The following is a 14,038-nucleotide window of genomic DNA, read 5'->3' as shown; positions in this document are numbered from 1 at the left end:
CATAAATTATGTTTTTAAGCCATGATCATGCGATTTGAAATTTACTTGAATCTTGAAAACTTCGGATAAATGGTATGTTCGTTCCTTGATGTTTTTCAGTGATTTTCTTCACTGTAGTGCACTGAGCATACCGTCACGATCGTGTGACAACAAACTGGACACGATTTGGAGCCCGAACGAAGATTTCACAAATTTTGGTGTTTTGGCCGGAATCTGGAAATCTGGCAGCCAGAATTTCAATCACTTCGTCACCTTAGTGTGCAAAATCCAACCGTTCATCATGTACAGGGTTCAGACCAATGGTAGCTTGGACCTTACACACACGATGAAGTTGGTTTAGCGTTGATCTGATGTGCGAGCGTCCTGATTTGGTCGCTCGAGGGAGGCGTGTTACTACTGAATTTTCTGTAATTTTCTTCACAAATCGGCAACTTCTCCTCTAGCTTTTCTCCCTGTTTGGATCTCGTCACGGGGTGTACTACATATCGAAACGCTCGTCTCAACAAGACGAATATGCTCACAAAATTTGAGCACGATCCAACTCAGGACGAGTAAGATATGAGCCCCGAAGGTCAATGCCCGTGACTATAAAAATAGTCACCATTAATGGTGATTTGGTGCAGTGAGGTCGCACGGGAATAGTGTGTGACATACCCTTTTTTAATGTTTCACCCATAACTTTCTCTTGGCTTTCGAACGTGCTAGATCCAATGGCGGTGGTCCCACAGCTGTTTGACCCACCAAAAATAGAGTTCTAGTTACGGGGTCTGTTTTAGGGTGCTAGAGGCCAATTTTTTTGAAACTGTTTCTTTGAGTTCACTGTCTTAGACACGTTGGAATGTGGCGAAACTTGGTAGGTGGCCTTTTGGAGTCCTTATGAAGATCTTAACCAGTTCTGGGGCAATTTTGAGACTATCGAGAATTTCACTGTTTTGTCAGGCTTTATTAATCGGCTTCCTCTTTATTCCGCATCAGGGACCAAAGTGCTGAAAAATATGTTCAAACAATCAAGAAAGCAACTTAAATCCAACTACAACGATTGTATCTATAGATCTTGAAAGTGGAGGTATCGAAGGTAAGAATGTTGTCTTGTAATTGACTATTTGAAAAAAAAAAAAAAAGTAATGTCATAATCTATCCAAGTAGGCCCCACAAGTGCACGCCTCTTTATGAATGACCTTATTAAATAGTGTAGTATATATGTATATTTTGTTAATGAAGTTGTATGTGCACTGTTGTCCTTTTTGTCGTTGTTGAGATATTGAAATTGACTTCTGGTGTCAAAGTGAGGCTCAGTGTTAGCCTCATTATAGGCCATCTAATTTTCTATGACAACAGATCACAAAAGCTCTCTATCCTCAAAGCAAGTATTCAGAAACAATCATTGTGGTTAAACATGTAAGGAGGCTTGACTTAGCTTTAGGAAAAGTTGCAGCCACGCCCCTTAAGATGTGCTCCAAAACCAGTCAAATCTACAGAAAAAACAACAAAGCAGAATTTGCCTAGAATCACTATCTTGGACTTCGTACACCCCATGTGACCTCCCAGATTGATGGCTCAGCTTCTAGAATGTAAGTGCCTTTCTTTTCAATTGGTTTTTGGTGAAATGTTGCAGGAAGGCATTCTAAGTTGCAGGACTTTTTTCCCCTTAGGATCTCTCACAGATCTGACGTAAGAACACTTTGATCTTGTTGTGATTGTTGAAAGAGAGAGAGAGTGTTTGGATGATAGAGAAAGAGCGGAGGGGATATATGTGTGGGTTTTAGGGTGAGATGGCTCACTTATGTTTAGAGAGAGAAGGTGGGAAATAGGATACATATGAGAGAGGGAAAGAGTGAATGCATATGGTTGTTAGGGGGAGATAGTAGCAGAACTAATTGAGAGAGAGAGGGGGCGCGGAAATATGTCCAGTTGGAGAGACAACACTCATATGAATTTGTGTAGTGAGAGAGGGATGGGGAGACATTAGAGTGGAAGGAGAGGTTGATGAAAAGCATATGATCAGTATGTTGTAGAGAGATGGTCCTGCATTGAAGGGAGGGATGGATGCATCGTAGGAAAGAGAATATAACACGTAGGCTATGCCAAATAGAGAAGCATTCTTTGATGACGATAATCAGTGATCGAGAAGGCCCATGGCTTGGGTGGGAAGGATTGCCTAGCAAAAGTTTACTGGTTTTAGGTTAGAGCCTGGTTAAGTTAAGCATGCCTTATTAGGGATAGGGCTGGGTTGGGCACTCATTCAACGCTGCCTGGACGAACCTAGCCCATTTCCAACCCCACGACTTGGGTTGAATGTCAAGTGCCTTAATGCTAAGCCACATCATGTATGTTGAAATCCACTGGCTCAAACTCCCAAGAACTAAGCTTAATCCAGTCGTTCTCCTAAGGAATTGTATTCAATGAGACCATCTACCTTTGGTACAAAAAGGTCATAATTGTGTATAACCGTCCCATGTGAAATTTGATGGCTTGGGTGTCGCACAAAGTTCGAAAAAATTTCTTTTGAATTTTGAGCTTGGTCATGGAATAAATGTTGCTACCCAATTTGACATCCAATTGTCAAAATTAATGGTGACCACCTTGTACCAAAGGTAAATGGTCTCATTATACATTTATTTGTTCTCCTAATCCTATGGTTGCAGTTTCTGCTACAATGCTCATTTTGAAGCCCAAGCCCTGGTTTCTAAGAGTATTTACAATTGGGGGAACATTGATAAATAGGGACACCAAATAAATAATAGTCCAAAAAGTATTAATCAAACCCAAATAGTAGTTGGAGTTCTTAAATATGTCCAAAATGGTCTCCACAGATAGGCTCTGGATGCTCCTTTTCTGATTTAATTGAATTTATGGTCACAAGTTTGTGTTCTAAAGTAGTTTATATCTTCTATATTGCCAAGGGAGCGTGCGCCATATATAAATGTGCTTTTCTCGTTCATCAATACCAATCCAATATTGCTGACTAGCATCAGTGAGTGTAAGAACATATTTGTTAGGATTCTATAAATTTGAATGTTGTGTCATTTAATGAGTCCTTTTTCTTTCATCCTTTTTTATAGACCTCTATCAATCTGTTGTTGACACTTCTTTGAATCTTGTATTTTGAAGAGCCAAAAGTATTGGTAAGCGGCAATGATTTCTATGCATTCCCGAGGATTTGTCCAAAAGGAAAAAGAATTGCATGGTCGAATGGAGTCATCAAAACATGCATTGGAATAAAGCAGCATGGATATGTCTAAGAACGGGTAAGAAGAAGACGCCATCTGTGCTTTTATTTCAAATCAAATAAATGGTTCTAGAGTTATGGCTATTTCATTAGAAAAAAAATTGCAGAAGTTACTTTGTCATCTTTCATTTCTTTGTACTTTTGAGGAGGTAGGTTGTGATTAGTGGTTCGTTATGTTCTAGAATTTCAATGATAAAGATATCCCTTTTTTGTCATTGTGAAGCCCACTCACTCTAATATTTTCTAATGATTCTAACCCCTTGTGCCTAGCCCACGATCGGCGCTTTTGAGGACTTAATCTTGTCCCAAAAATGAGTGCACTAGTGGTTTATATAACTCAAGGGTATCTATCCAATTTGAGATGCTTAAACACCTTTAAAACACTTCTTATGATCCATAATCAATAATAAAATCAACCTACAACAGTTTGCAAAAAGAACTATGAAGATCCGATCAAAATCGAACAAGATAGAGCAAAACTATGTAGTATAGTCCATCGAACCACCAAAATGGGATTGCATGCAAAAGTGTGGACTCTAAATGATTCAAAGAGGTAATAGATCTTTGGAATGGGAAAGTATAGAATGAAACCATTTACCTTTGATACAAGGTGGTCATATTAATTTTGACTACTAGATGTGAAATTGGGTGGATGCAATTATTCCACTGACCAAGCTCAAACTTCAAAAAAACATTTCTTGAACTCTATGACACATCCAAGCTATCAAATTTCACAAATTGTGACCACCTTGTATCAAAGGTAAATGGTCTCATTGCATACAATCCTATTTGGAATTTGAAACTTGAGTATATGAAATGCACAAAAACAATTCGTATAGAGAAAATCAATGGTAAACTATGCTCATTCAAAGGATCATCAAGGTATGAACCTTATAGTCAAATGGATGACTACCTCATAAAAAGCAATCATAAAGATCACATGAAGCAAGGGTAAAAGGTTTACAAAGCTACTGTAACTAAGAATTTACATCAAGCTTTGAAACGGAAGATAACGAAGAACAATAGGGAAAAACTCAATGGAGGGTTACCTTGATGATTGCTTAACACGAACTTGATCTCATATAGTTAAGGATCACCCTAAAACTTCAAATATGATTAATGGAATGCAATAGAATAAATTCTACAATGGCTGATGCATGGAGCTCATTGGAGTTCTTGCGCTCTCTCTCTAGGTTTCTTTTGCTTGTGAAAATTTGTTTTGCAAAAGATAGGGTTATGTTGGATCATAAGATTGTATTTATATGAAGTGTTTGAGTAAGCTTAAATCCTTGATGCACTTCATCAATGGCACATGAGATGCCAATTATCTCTAGCTACTCATCCACATCCACCACCAAGATGAATGGATGAGATTTTCCACCATTATCACCTACTAGAACCCTAGGTCAAAGCCACATTACCTTCTTGTCCTTAGCTCCATACTTTTATTCCAAACATGTTCAAGTGCACTTAAAAAAATGGGCCCTCAACATTTCTTTAATTCACGAGGGCAGATAATGTTTAAGGGTAAGGGGCAAAATTGTAAATGGCATCATGGCATGGGGACTGCAAAAAGGATGGTTATGACACCACCAATAGGATTAACCTAACTCACACCCTTCACATGCACTCCCCACCTTCATATGGGTCACACCAATAGGTGCAGCCACATAAAATATTAACATGCAATATTACTTATTTGGATATTAATTTTAATAATAAATTTTATTTCAAAAATTCCCTTGGCTTCACGCAAGTCAAGCATGTCACATGTGTGACAATTACCCATGTGATTAAAATGTAACTTTAAGTTATAACCATATAACATAGGGTTTGGAAATCAATTTAAATAAATAAGTATCAAATGGGGGTCACACCCAAACTAGAAGGGGGCTCAATGTGAGGGGCCCATGGTACCATGTGACCACCCTATGGCCACTTGGGTGCCACGTGACATCCACATGGATGTCCTCATTTGGAATTAAGGTCAAACAAATTTGAAAAACACATTTTTTTGTGCTTTTAAAAATCCAAAAAAATATTAAAAAATCTCAAAAATTATTTGAAACATATTTATATATTTATTACATTATTTATCATCATAATTAAATCAAACTCAAGGTATATGTGAGATCTCAAGGCCTTGACTTAGTAACATGAGGACTCCATTAGGCTAGTCTCGAATGATGTTTCACTGGTGTCTCAAGTTGACCCAACAGATTTATGCTCCACAGTCTATGGCAGGGACACATAATTTGGTCACATCAAAGTCACTGAGCTAAAGTTTTCCACCATCCGACATCTCAATGGATTATAGGTGTACCCCTATGGGGCATATTACTACTCTATTACAGGGGTCCTCTCAAAGCACATGTGCATAGGATTTTCCAATATCAAATAATACATATAGAAGAGTGGCTTCCCATGCGAATGAATCTGCACATATCATGAAATGATCTCGTGTCAAGATATGTACTTATGTCCCTTAAGTTTTGACCATTCCATACAAGGCCAGCTCTCATCACAAGATACTCGAGTTCTTTTACACTCCATTGGTAGCTCCAAGCCCTGGTTAATTACATCAAATATGCGGCATTCTAACCTATATTCTCCTGACTCGGAGGTGACCCTCACACCTCCCAGAGAGTTTACTCTCTCAAAGCATAAACTCTCAATGCCTCATACGTACTCGGGATATTGGACTCTGGGCCACAGTTCACAAAGCACCCAGATTCTATCTCTCATTCACCCACATTAAGCGAGTGACTCTTGGCATTAAGTTGAAAGGTCATATTGCCAACATTGAAGAACTCAAATCAGATCTTGTACAATTCCTTTTCTTTCATTCCAGCCCTACGAATCTCATTGTATTCCTAAAATCTACCTTAACTCGAAATCTATCCAGCTCACTTTTTTCCTTACTCTAATTTTTCTCTTAAATCGCTATTTTGTATCCCTCTTCAAACCCTACCCTCTCTATTCAATGCCTTTACTTTCACTCGAATCCTAAAAGTCTCTTTCTACCCCAAAAATTATTTCTTTCTTCACTTGAACCCAAATCTAATTTTAGAAATCAGAGCCTAATAATACCTTTCTATCCTTAAAATTACTTGCTAAGAAAGGGTCTATCCTTTGTCTCTGAAAATGGGAATGGTGTTTCAGAGATGAGATTTAATGTCAGAAGGTGATGAATCCCTCTCTTACTTGATCCTAAATTAAAAAAATGTATGTCGTCTCCTAAACTTTTGTTCTTTGGGCCTGGACTTCTCTCAGATAATCGGGTTTAGATGCTCAGGTCAGCTCTAGCCAAGCCTGGGCTGGTCTGGAACCGGCTCATTGGCAGCCTTATAGGTGTAGGGCTGCCAATCACGAGCAGCCGTATTTGCACCACAGACCACATTCAGACTTAGCACGATACTAATTATAAAAATTTTGGCCAGGCTTGAGCCCACTATGGCCTGTTCCAAACCTGGCCCATTGTCAACCTAGATATAATAGGCTGCTACCTTGAATAGGAGGACACTTCAAGAAACTTGAGGTGGCGCTATATTTGCATGTTTGCGTCATGGTATGACGTTAGAGAGCATGTTAAATTTTTTGTTGTCCTAGACTTGGATACCACTAAAACAAAAGTGCAAGAATAAACAATAATATCTAGGCTGTAATACTTGTGCTCTCTTTTTCCTTGTGAGTTACCCAGCTGACCTTAGATAGCATGGAGTTAAAGGTGCTGGAACTCACTACAATTTGGTGTTCTTCCTCTTTGGATTCTTTGCACTTTACACCATATCTGAGGTGTTCTTCCTCTTTGGATTCTTTGCACTTTACACCATATCTGAGCTTGCCAAAGATAATTGAGTTTCCTACAGAAGTTCAAGGACAAAAGGCATATGCCTACTTTTATCCCCCATTTAACCACTTGTATAAAGCTACCCCTGGTGAAAAACCTCCACTATTATTGGAAAGCCATGGTAAATGATGTACTTTCTTTTGGAACATTATCTGTACACTAATAGTTTGATGATTCTTCAAGAAAAGAATAATTGAAGTGATTTAACATATAAGGACCTATACTTATGGAAAAGATGCAACGAAGTCTTCAAACTTCTGAGTCTAATGTGTTGGGTCTTTTTTTTTTTCCAAGTGTTTCTCGATGGGTTTGCTGAATGTAAAGGCTTATTTTTGTTGTTTATGTTTAGAAAGGAAAATATGTGAAGCCTATAGTGGTAAATTGTGGAAACAGGGAACAATGGTGGATTTTAGAGATTTAGGTTAAACAACATTTACCCTATGTGCATATTATAGTTCTTTGGATCAATGCATAGTCTTTGGTTTAAAAGAATTCTGTGTTTGAATCATGTAGAGAGTTCGTTAAGAAATCTTCGGTTTGAATTTGCATTCCCTTTCTGTAAAATTCTGCAGGAGGTCCTACAAGTGAATCATATGGAACATTGGATTTGAGTATTCAGTACTGGACAAGTCGAGGATGGGCTTTTATAGATGTCAACTATGGTGGAAGCACTGGTTGGTCCTCACCTTAACCTCTTTTAAGTTGTTCTAGCTAGTGACATGAAATCTTGGATTAAGATGATTCAGGCACGAGTACTAAATGCATGAGAGATCATTTATGTGAGTGTGCTGGTCGTCACCTTATTCTTTTTAAAGTTATTCTAGCTAGTGACATGAAATCTTGGATTAAGATGATTCAGGAACGAGGACTAAATGCATGAGAGATCATTTATGTGAGTGTGCTGAGTGACTTACATATTGCCATAAATGCAAACTTCTTTTTTCTTTGGAGTTGAGATGAAAATGATGTCTTACATTCTGATATGAAACTGCCAGTCTTATGTATATTGTACTTGAAACTTTTCATAGGAGATTCTTGTAACAAGGGTTCAAAATACATTAACTGATTAGGCTTATATTGCTTGAAGGTTATGGCAGGGAGTATCGAGAAAGACTCTTGGGCAACTGGGGCATTGTTGATGTCAATGACTGTTGCGGTTGTGCACGATTCCTGGTAACTATTGTAAATTTCATGTTCCCTAGTTTCTTTTGACTTAACCGTGGCTAATCTGGAATATATAGCAGTTGCTTTAAACTGGAACTGATGAATCAAATTGTTTTTTGCAAGTTGACAGCCGGAAGGCAGATGGGGAACGACTTTGTACAACAGGGAGATTAGCAAGGGGTTACACTACACTTGCTGCTCTTGCTTTCAGTCGAACATTTAAGGCTGGTTCTTCATTATATGGTGTAAGTGACGGATAATGTTCTACTAAAGTATTTCACATGAATTTCACTTCAATGCATTTTCATTTATTGATGATGAGTGAAATTTGAGCTCAAAGATTTCAAGTTTTCTGTATTCATAACTGTCAAGCAGTTAGACTTTAGTTTTGTGATGCATGGCTTGGCTGAATGTGCAGAAGACTTCTTAAATCTTTAGAAGAGATTTTCTTAGTTAGAAAGTTCAGAAATTCTTAAAGCTTTTCCACTCCCTAGTAGAAAATAACTCTGATAAGTCTCTGGGCCTTCATGATGTAAAAAATTTGTAGGTTGTTGATTTGTCCCTGTTGAAGGAAAGCAAGTTTGAGTCTCATTATCTTGACAATCTTCTTGGTAAGTTTTAAGTAGTTATATCCAGAGTCTTTTTATCGGAATGGTTTCTCTTTTTCAGTTGACTAGCTATCTTTAATTTTTCAGGTGGTGAAAAGAATTTCTATGATAGATCACCTATCAACTTTGTTGAAAGATTTTATTTTCGTGTAATTTTGTTATAAGGTTAGAGGATAAGGTATGCAACTTTGATTCTCATATTTTATCATACTTGAGCAATGTCCATTGGAGTTATTGACACTTTAAATCTGATAAGTTGATCAAAAGATGTACATGGGATTCACCCCTTTGCCTAGGTAAACCATGAAAATAGTTGTGGATCCCATCTTAGATAGATTCTAACGCAGACTAGTTGCCTAGAAAGACAGATCCTTTGAAAGAAGTGGCCAATTGGAATTCCAAGGAATAAAATAAAAAAAAAATCTTTTCTTTCATTAATATTTATGAATTCCACTTATAAGTGCCGCAAAACAATGTTGTAAATAAGAAATAAAGCCGTAAATACAACATAGGATTGTTTGAACACATTTTTCAGCACCTTGGTCCCTGATGCGGAATAAAGAGGAAGTCGGTCAATAAAGCTTGACAAAACAGTGGAATTCTCGATAGTCTCAAAATTTCCCCAGAACTGATCAAGATCTTCATGACCACTCCAAAAGGCCACCTGCCAAGTTTCATCACAATCTGACATGTCTAAGGCAGTAAGCACAAAGAAACAGTTTCGAAAAATTGGCCTCTAGCATCCTGAAATGGACTCTTATAATTGAAACTATATTTTCGATGGGTCAAACAACTATGGGACCATCGCCATTAGATCTGACATGGTTGAAAACCCCTGTGAGTCAAGTTTCTGCTTAATCGGACACTTCGGGACAAAGTTATGAGTAAAAGATTGAAACAAGAGGACCCACACACTATTCCTGTGTGGTCACCCTATACTAAAACACCATTAAAGGTGGTTGCTTTCACAGTCATGGCAGTAACTTTTAAGGCTCATATCTCACTTATCTCGAGTCAGATCGCGCTCACATTTTATGAGCGTGTTCGTCGCGTCAAGATGAGCGTTTCGATATGTGGCACATCCTGTGACGACATCCGAGCAAGGAGAAAAGCTAGAGAGACATTGTCGATTATTGCAGAAAATTCATCAGCGATACGCCTCACTCGAGTGGCCAAATCATGGCGCTCGCACCTCAAATCGATGCAAAACCAACCCCATTGTGTGTGTAAGATCCCGAACTATCTCTGGTCCAAACCCTGTACATGATGAACGGTCGGATTTCGCACACAAAGGTGACAAAGTGACTGTAATTCCGATTGTCGAATTTCCAGATTCCGATCAAAACTCCGAAGTTGTGAAATCTTCGTTTTGACACGAAATCGAGCTGAGTTTGTTGCCACTCGATCGTGATGGCATGCTCAATGCACTATGATGAAGAAATCACTGAAAAACATCAAGGAACGAGTGCACTATCGATCCGAAGTTTCAAGATTCATCGAAATTTCAAGTCCCATCATCGTGGCTTAAAAGCACGATCCGTGGCTCGAAGTTGGTATCAAAACGATCAGCATGCCGACCCTTACAAGAAAACAATCGTCTTTTAATCAAACGGGCATCAGAGCAACCCCGGATCATTCATGGAAGATCACGCAAATTCTAGGGCAGCAACAAGGACTGTTTTGAAATTCCATGAATTGTTAGGCAGAGGCCAAACAGTCTTTTTGCACCCTATTTTCTTAATTTTCTTTAATTCAGAATAATTATAATTATCATCAATTTAGCTAGTCTTTGGGCATCCACCCATGTATGGGCACAATTCTATATAAACATGTTAAACCTAATTGTAAAGGACCTTCGATCATTCAATAGAATTTCAATTCTTTTTGCTTAAGTTCGTGGGTGTGTCTTCGAGGGAGAGAGAAGAAAATAACTAGTACCTTTCGAAAAGGTAATTTTCTCTCTCCTCCTCTTTTCTCTCTCATCTCTATCTCTCTCTTCCTTTCTCTTTCTCTCTTCTTTTCTCTCGTCCTCTTTTCTCTCTCATTTATCTCTCTCTTGACCTATCTGTTTCTACCATCATCATCCCCTTCCTCTCTCTTCCTCCTCTGATTTATCACTTCCCTCTTTTCCTGCTCTTCTTTCTTTTCTTCATTCACCCATGGTGGAACTCTCGTCTGGTGTGATGTCTTCCTGCTCCTGAGACATGAAATGGTGAGTCGGACCTTTGCCTGAGTGGTGGGTTGGGCCTTGATCAAAATTCTCTTTTCTCTTCTATCACAACCGGCGAAAGGTTATTGCCACCTGTGTTCTTTTTCTCTCTCCTTTCTCTTATGTCACAGCCAGCGAGGCCTACCGCCGCCTACGTCTTCTCTGTCTTTTCCTTTTGTCACAGCTGGCGAGGCTTATCGCCGCTTGCATCTTCTCTTTCTTTTCCTTCTGTCACAGCCGGCGAGGTCTATCGCCGCCTACGTCTTCTCCTTCTTCTCCTTTTGTCACAGCCGGTGAAGGCTATCGCTGCTTGTGTTCTCTCTCTCTCTTTTCTCTTATGTCATAGCCGGCGAGGCATAGCCACCTGTGTCTTCTCTTTGTTCTTCTTTCACCACAAACGACAAAGGCATAGCGCCGCCTATGTTTTACGTATCTTCTTCTTTCACCACAGACGGCGAAGTCGTAACGCCGCCTCTGTCTTCTCTTTCTTCTTCTTTCACCACAGCCGGCGAAGGCTAGCGCCGCCTGTGCCTTCTCTTTCTTCTTCTTTCACCACAGCCGGTGAAGGCGTAGCGCCATCTGTGTCTTCTTCTTTTAACACAACCGGTCAAGGCTCATCACCGACCGTGTCTTTTATCCCCTTCTTTTTGTCACAGTCGGCGAAAATGCATTGTTGCCTGTGTCTTTTATTTCATCTCCCTACTCATCACAGCGCCATCTGAGTTGCTCCCTCCTCATCCCATTGTTGTTTGTATCTTCTTTCCTCTTCTTGCTCTCTCTTACTTCTTCCCCTTTGCTTTTCCCTCTCGTTTTTCTCTTCTCTCTTTCTTTTTCCTCTACCCTCTCTCAATGTTCTTCTTCTTTCTTTCTCTTTCTTCCTTATCTTCTCCACTTCTTTTCTTCTCTCATTGTCTTCTCTCTCTCCTCACTCTTTCTCTTCTCTTCTTTATTTTTGCCTTTCTCTCACTCTTTTTGTTCTCTTTTCTTTCTCTTACTCTTTCATTTGACCATGAGGGATTGGGGCTAGCCATTGTGTCTAGCTAGTCGGTATTGATACTATCGTCTAGTGGTAATTTTGTTGAGCCTGTCTGAGTCATCGAACCCCTTTTACTTCCACGCCAGGTCAATTACCTACTAGTTTAGTCGCTATGTTGGTCTCGCCCCCCGGTCAAATTCTTCTCACCTCAATCTTTCTTCTCTTAGTCTTTCCTTTTTTTTTTTAATGTGCACGCCTATGTACATTCACCCAAAAGTAAGGTGGGGTCCCTTGACCCACTTGTCTTGTAACATTTGCCATATGTGTGTGATTGCAGAAACATGAGAATACAGGCAAGGGAAACGATTCCGAACCAGTTCTACGACTGGGGGGCTTTCTTTGTGATTTAAGAGAGCGCCCACGGGAGTCAGCCCGAGTAAGTCCCGAACCCACCTTAAATTCCTCTCTCATCGGTTAGTCTACCTACCCTTGTTTTTTAGCAAGCTTCTCAAGAGAGCCATCTCTAGTCATGGGTTCCCCTGAAACCCGAGATACGTGTCACTAAATCATCTATGTCAAGAGGGCGAGATCGAGGCACCTAACCGGCTTGGCGACTCTATTGAGGACTTACTACCCCTTTGTCGAATCGTTCTTGTTTGGCTAGTTTCTCTTTTGTTTTTCTATTTTCACACACACTTATGGCTGCTGGGTTTTGTAACCCGTTCATCCGAATCGGGGACTTTCTTATCCCCACATTCGCAACTGTCCCCAGGGAACAAGTTCCTTGAGCTTCGTTCCCAACCTTTCTTTTGAGCAAAGACCCCGTGTCTAACTCCCAAGTCTTAACCTGGACAAGTGTGAGGAGGGACTTGAAGGTCCCTCACTCCCCATCTCTTAGCTCTGGTAGAATCTCTGCCAGGGCGCCTTGCATAGGTAGCTCGTCAACTACCCCTCACAGCATGCACCCAGTCACCGGCAAGTCACTTGTCGGTCGTATTGCCGAGGTACGCTGAAAGGCTGCCCAGTCCCTTACTTCAAAAGGCAAACAAGTTGCCATTGCTTCTGTGGGTCGCCATAAGGCTACCCCGCGCATTCCTGCACTACCTCGAGTCTCTACTTTTAGAGGAGGGGACCTTGTGGCCTCCACCTCTCATACACATACTAAGGCTCATGGGTCATCCACTCAAGCCACACCACGGGGACACCCTTGTGTTACCTCAAGTCAGTGTTCAGGATCAGACCTCCTTGGGTTAGGTCCTGTGTATGTTATGCATATGCATCCCACCACTCGAGGCAAAGCCGTCGCTATGCTAACTCGAGCACATAGGGAACGACCTCATCGTTTCCCTACTCATCACACACTAGCACACCCTGTAGGGGGCAGGCTTCCACCTGTTGCTTTACAGACACTTGCTCACGATTCTCGGCCTCCTAAGGCCGGTCAATCTGTTCGAGCCCGGGCTCACCCCAAAGTCACCCATAACCCTTCTTCAAGAGGTGCACGTGCGCCGCCTCCCCAAATTGTTGTTCCCTAATCCTAACCTGGGCGTGATCATGAGTTAATCATTCTACCGCCTGCCCGGTCTCTTTCGAGCAAGCACCTCAAACCTTGGTACTCGAAGACCTTCCCCAAGAGTACCATCCTCAACCAGCCTTATTATCTCTGTCACATCCCTGGAGCCCATAAGAGCGCTGGAGGCAAGGATCCCATGAGAGACCATGTCCTTCTTCCCAAACCCAGGCTGACTTTAGTTCCTGGCGCTCATCCTTGGCCGCACCTGATTGAGACAACTCTCTCTTGTGCTAGAAAAGTGGACCAGTCGCAATCCCGTACGCAGTTCTGACGAGAGATTCATCGAATCCTCAAAGCCAAGCGCAACAGGGGCCTTCGAATTTTGACTAGAGAAGTAGGCAAGATAGTCGGGGCACCCAACTCTGACAATTTTCGTCTCCATAATCCTTTTTATCCTCTTTGAATGACAAAGCTTCAAGAAGAAGAGCA

General features: G+C 40.6%; 1 protein-coding gene across 4 annotated transcripts in view; it reads left to right on the top strand.

Annotated features, from left to right (window-relative positions):
- Window positions 1-1,225: 1,225 nt before the first annotated feature.
- Window positions 1,226-14,038, top strand: part of LOC110006410 (uncharacterized) — a 32,983-nt gene continuing 20,170 nt past the window's right edge. Inside the window, exons 1-7 of one of the 4 annotated variants that reach the window (XR_016054318.1) lie at window positions 1,226-1,571; window positions 3,112-3,248; window positions 7,652-7,753; window positions 8,167-8,252; window positions 8,367-8,488; window positions 8,791-8,854; window positions 8,939-9,029. Coding sequence is in view for 2 of the 4 variants with exons in the window: in XM_088865035.1 (XP_088721161.1) it covers window positions 7,730-7,753; window positions 8,167-8,252; window positions 8,374-8,488; window positions 8,791-8,854; window positions 8,939-9,015 (366 nt within the window). In the remaining 2 variants the exon portion in view is untranslated. Of the gene's footprint in view, window positions 1,572-3,111; window positions 3,249-7,651; window positions 7,754-8,166; window positions 8,253-8,366; window positions 8,489-8,790; window positions 8,855-8,938; window positions 9,162-14,038 lie in introns of those variants that run through there. The other 3 variants (XM_088865035.1, XR_016054319.1, XM_088865034.1) reach the window with 3 other exon arrangements.

This window comes from Amborella trichopoda, chromosome 4 (assembly GCF_054954075.1).
Source record: "Amborella trichopoda isolate Santa Cruz 75 chromosome 4, AtrichopodaSantaCruz75HAP2 v2.0, whole genome shotgun sequence".
NCBI lineage: Eukaryota > Viridiplantae > Streptophyta > Magnoliopsida > Amborellales > Amborellaceae > Amborella > Amborella trichopoda.
Note: the sequence above shows the minus strand (reverse complement) of the source record. Positions and strands in the feature narration are given on the sequence as shown.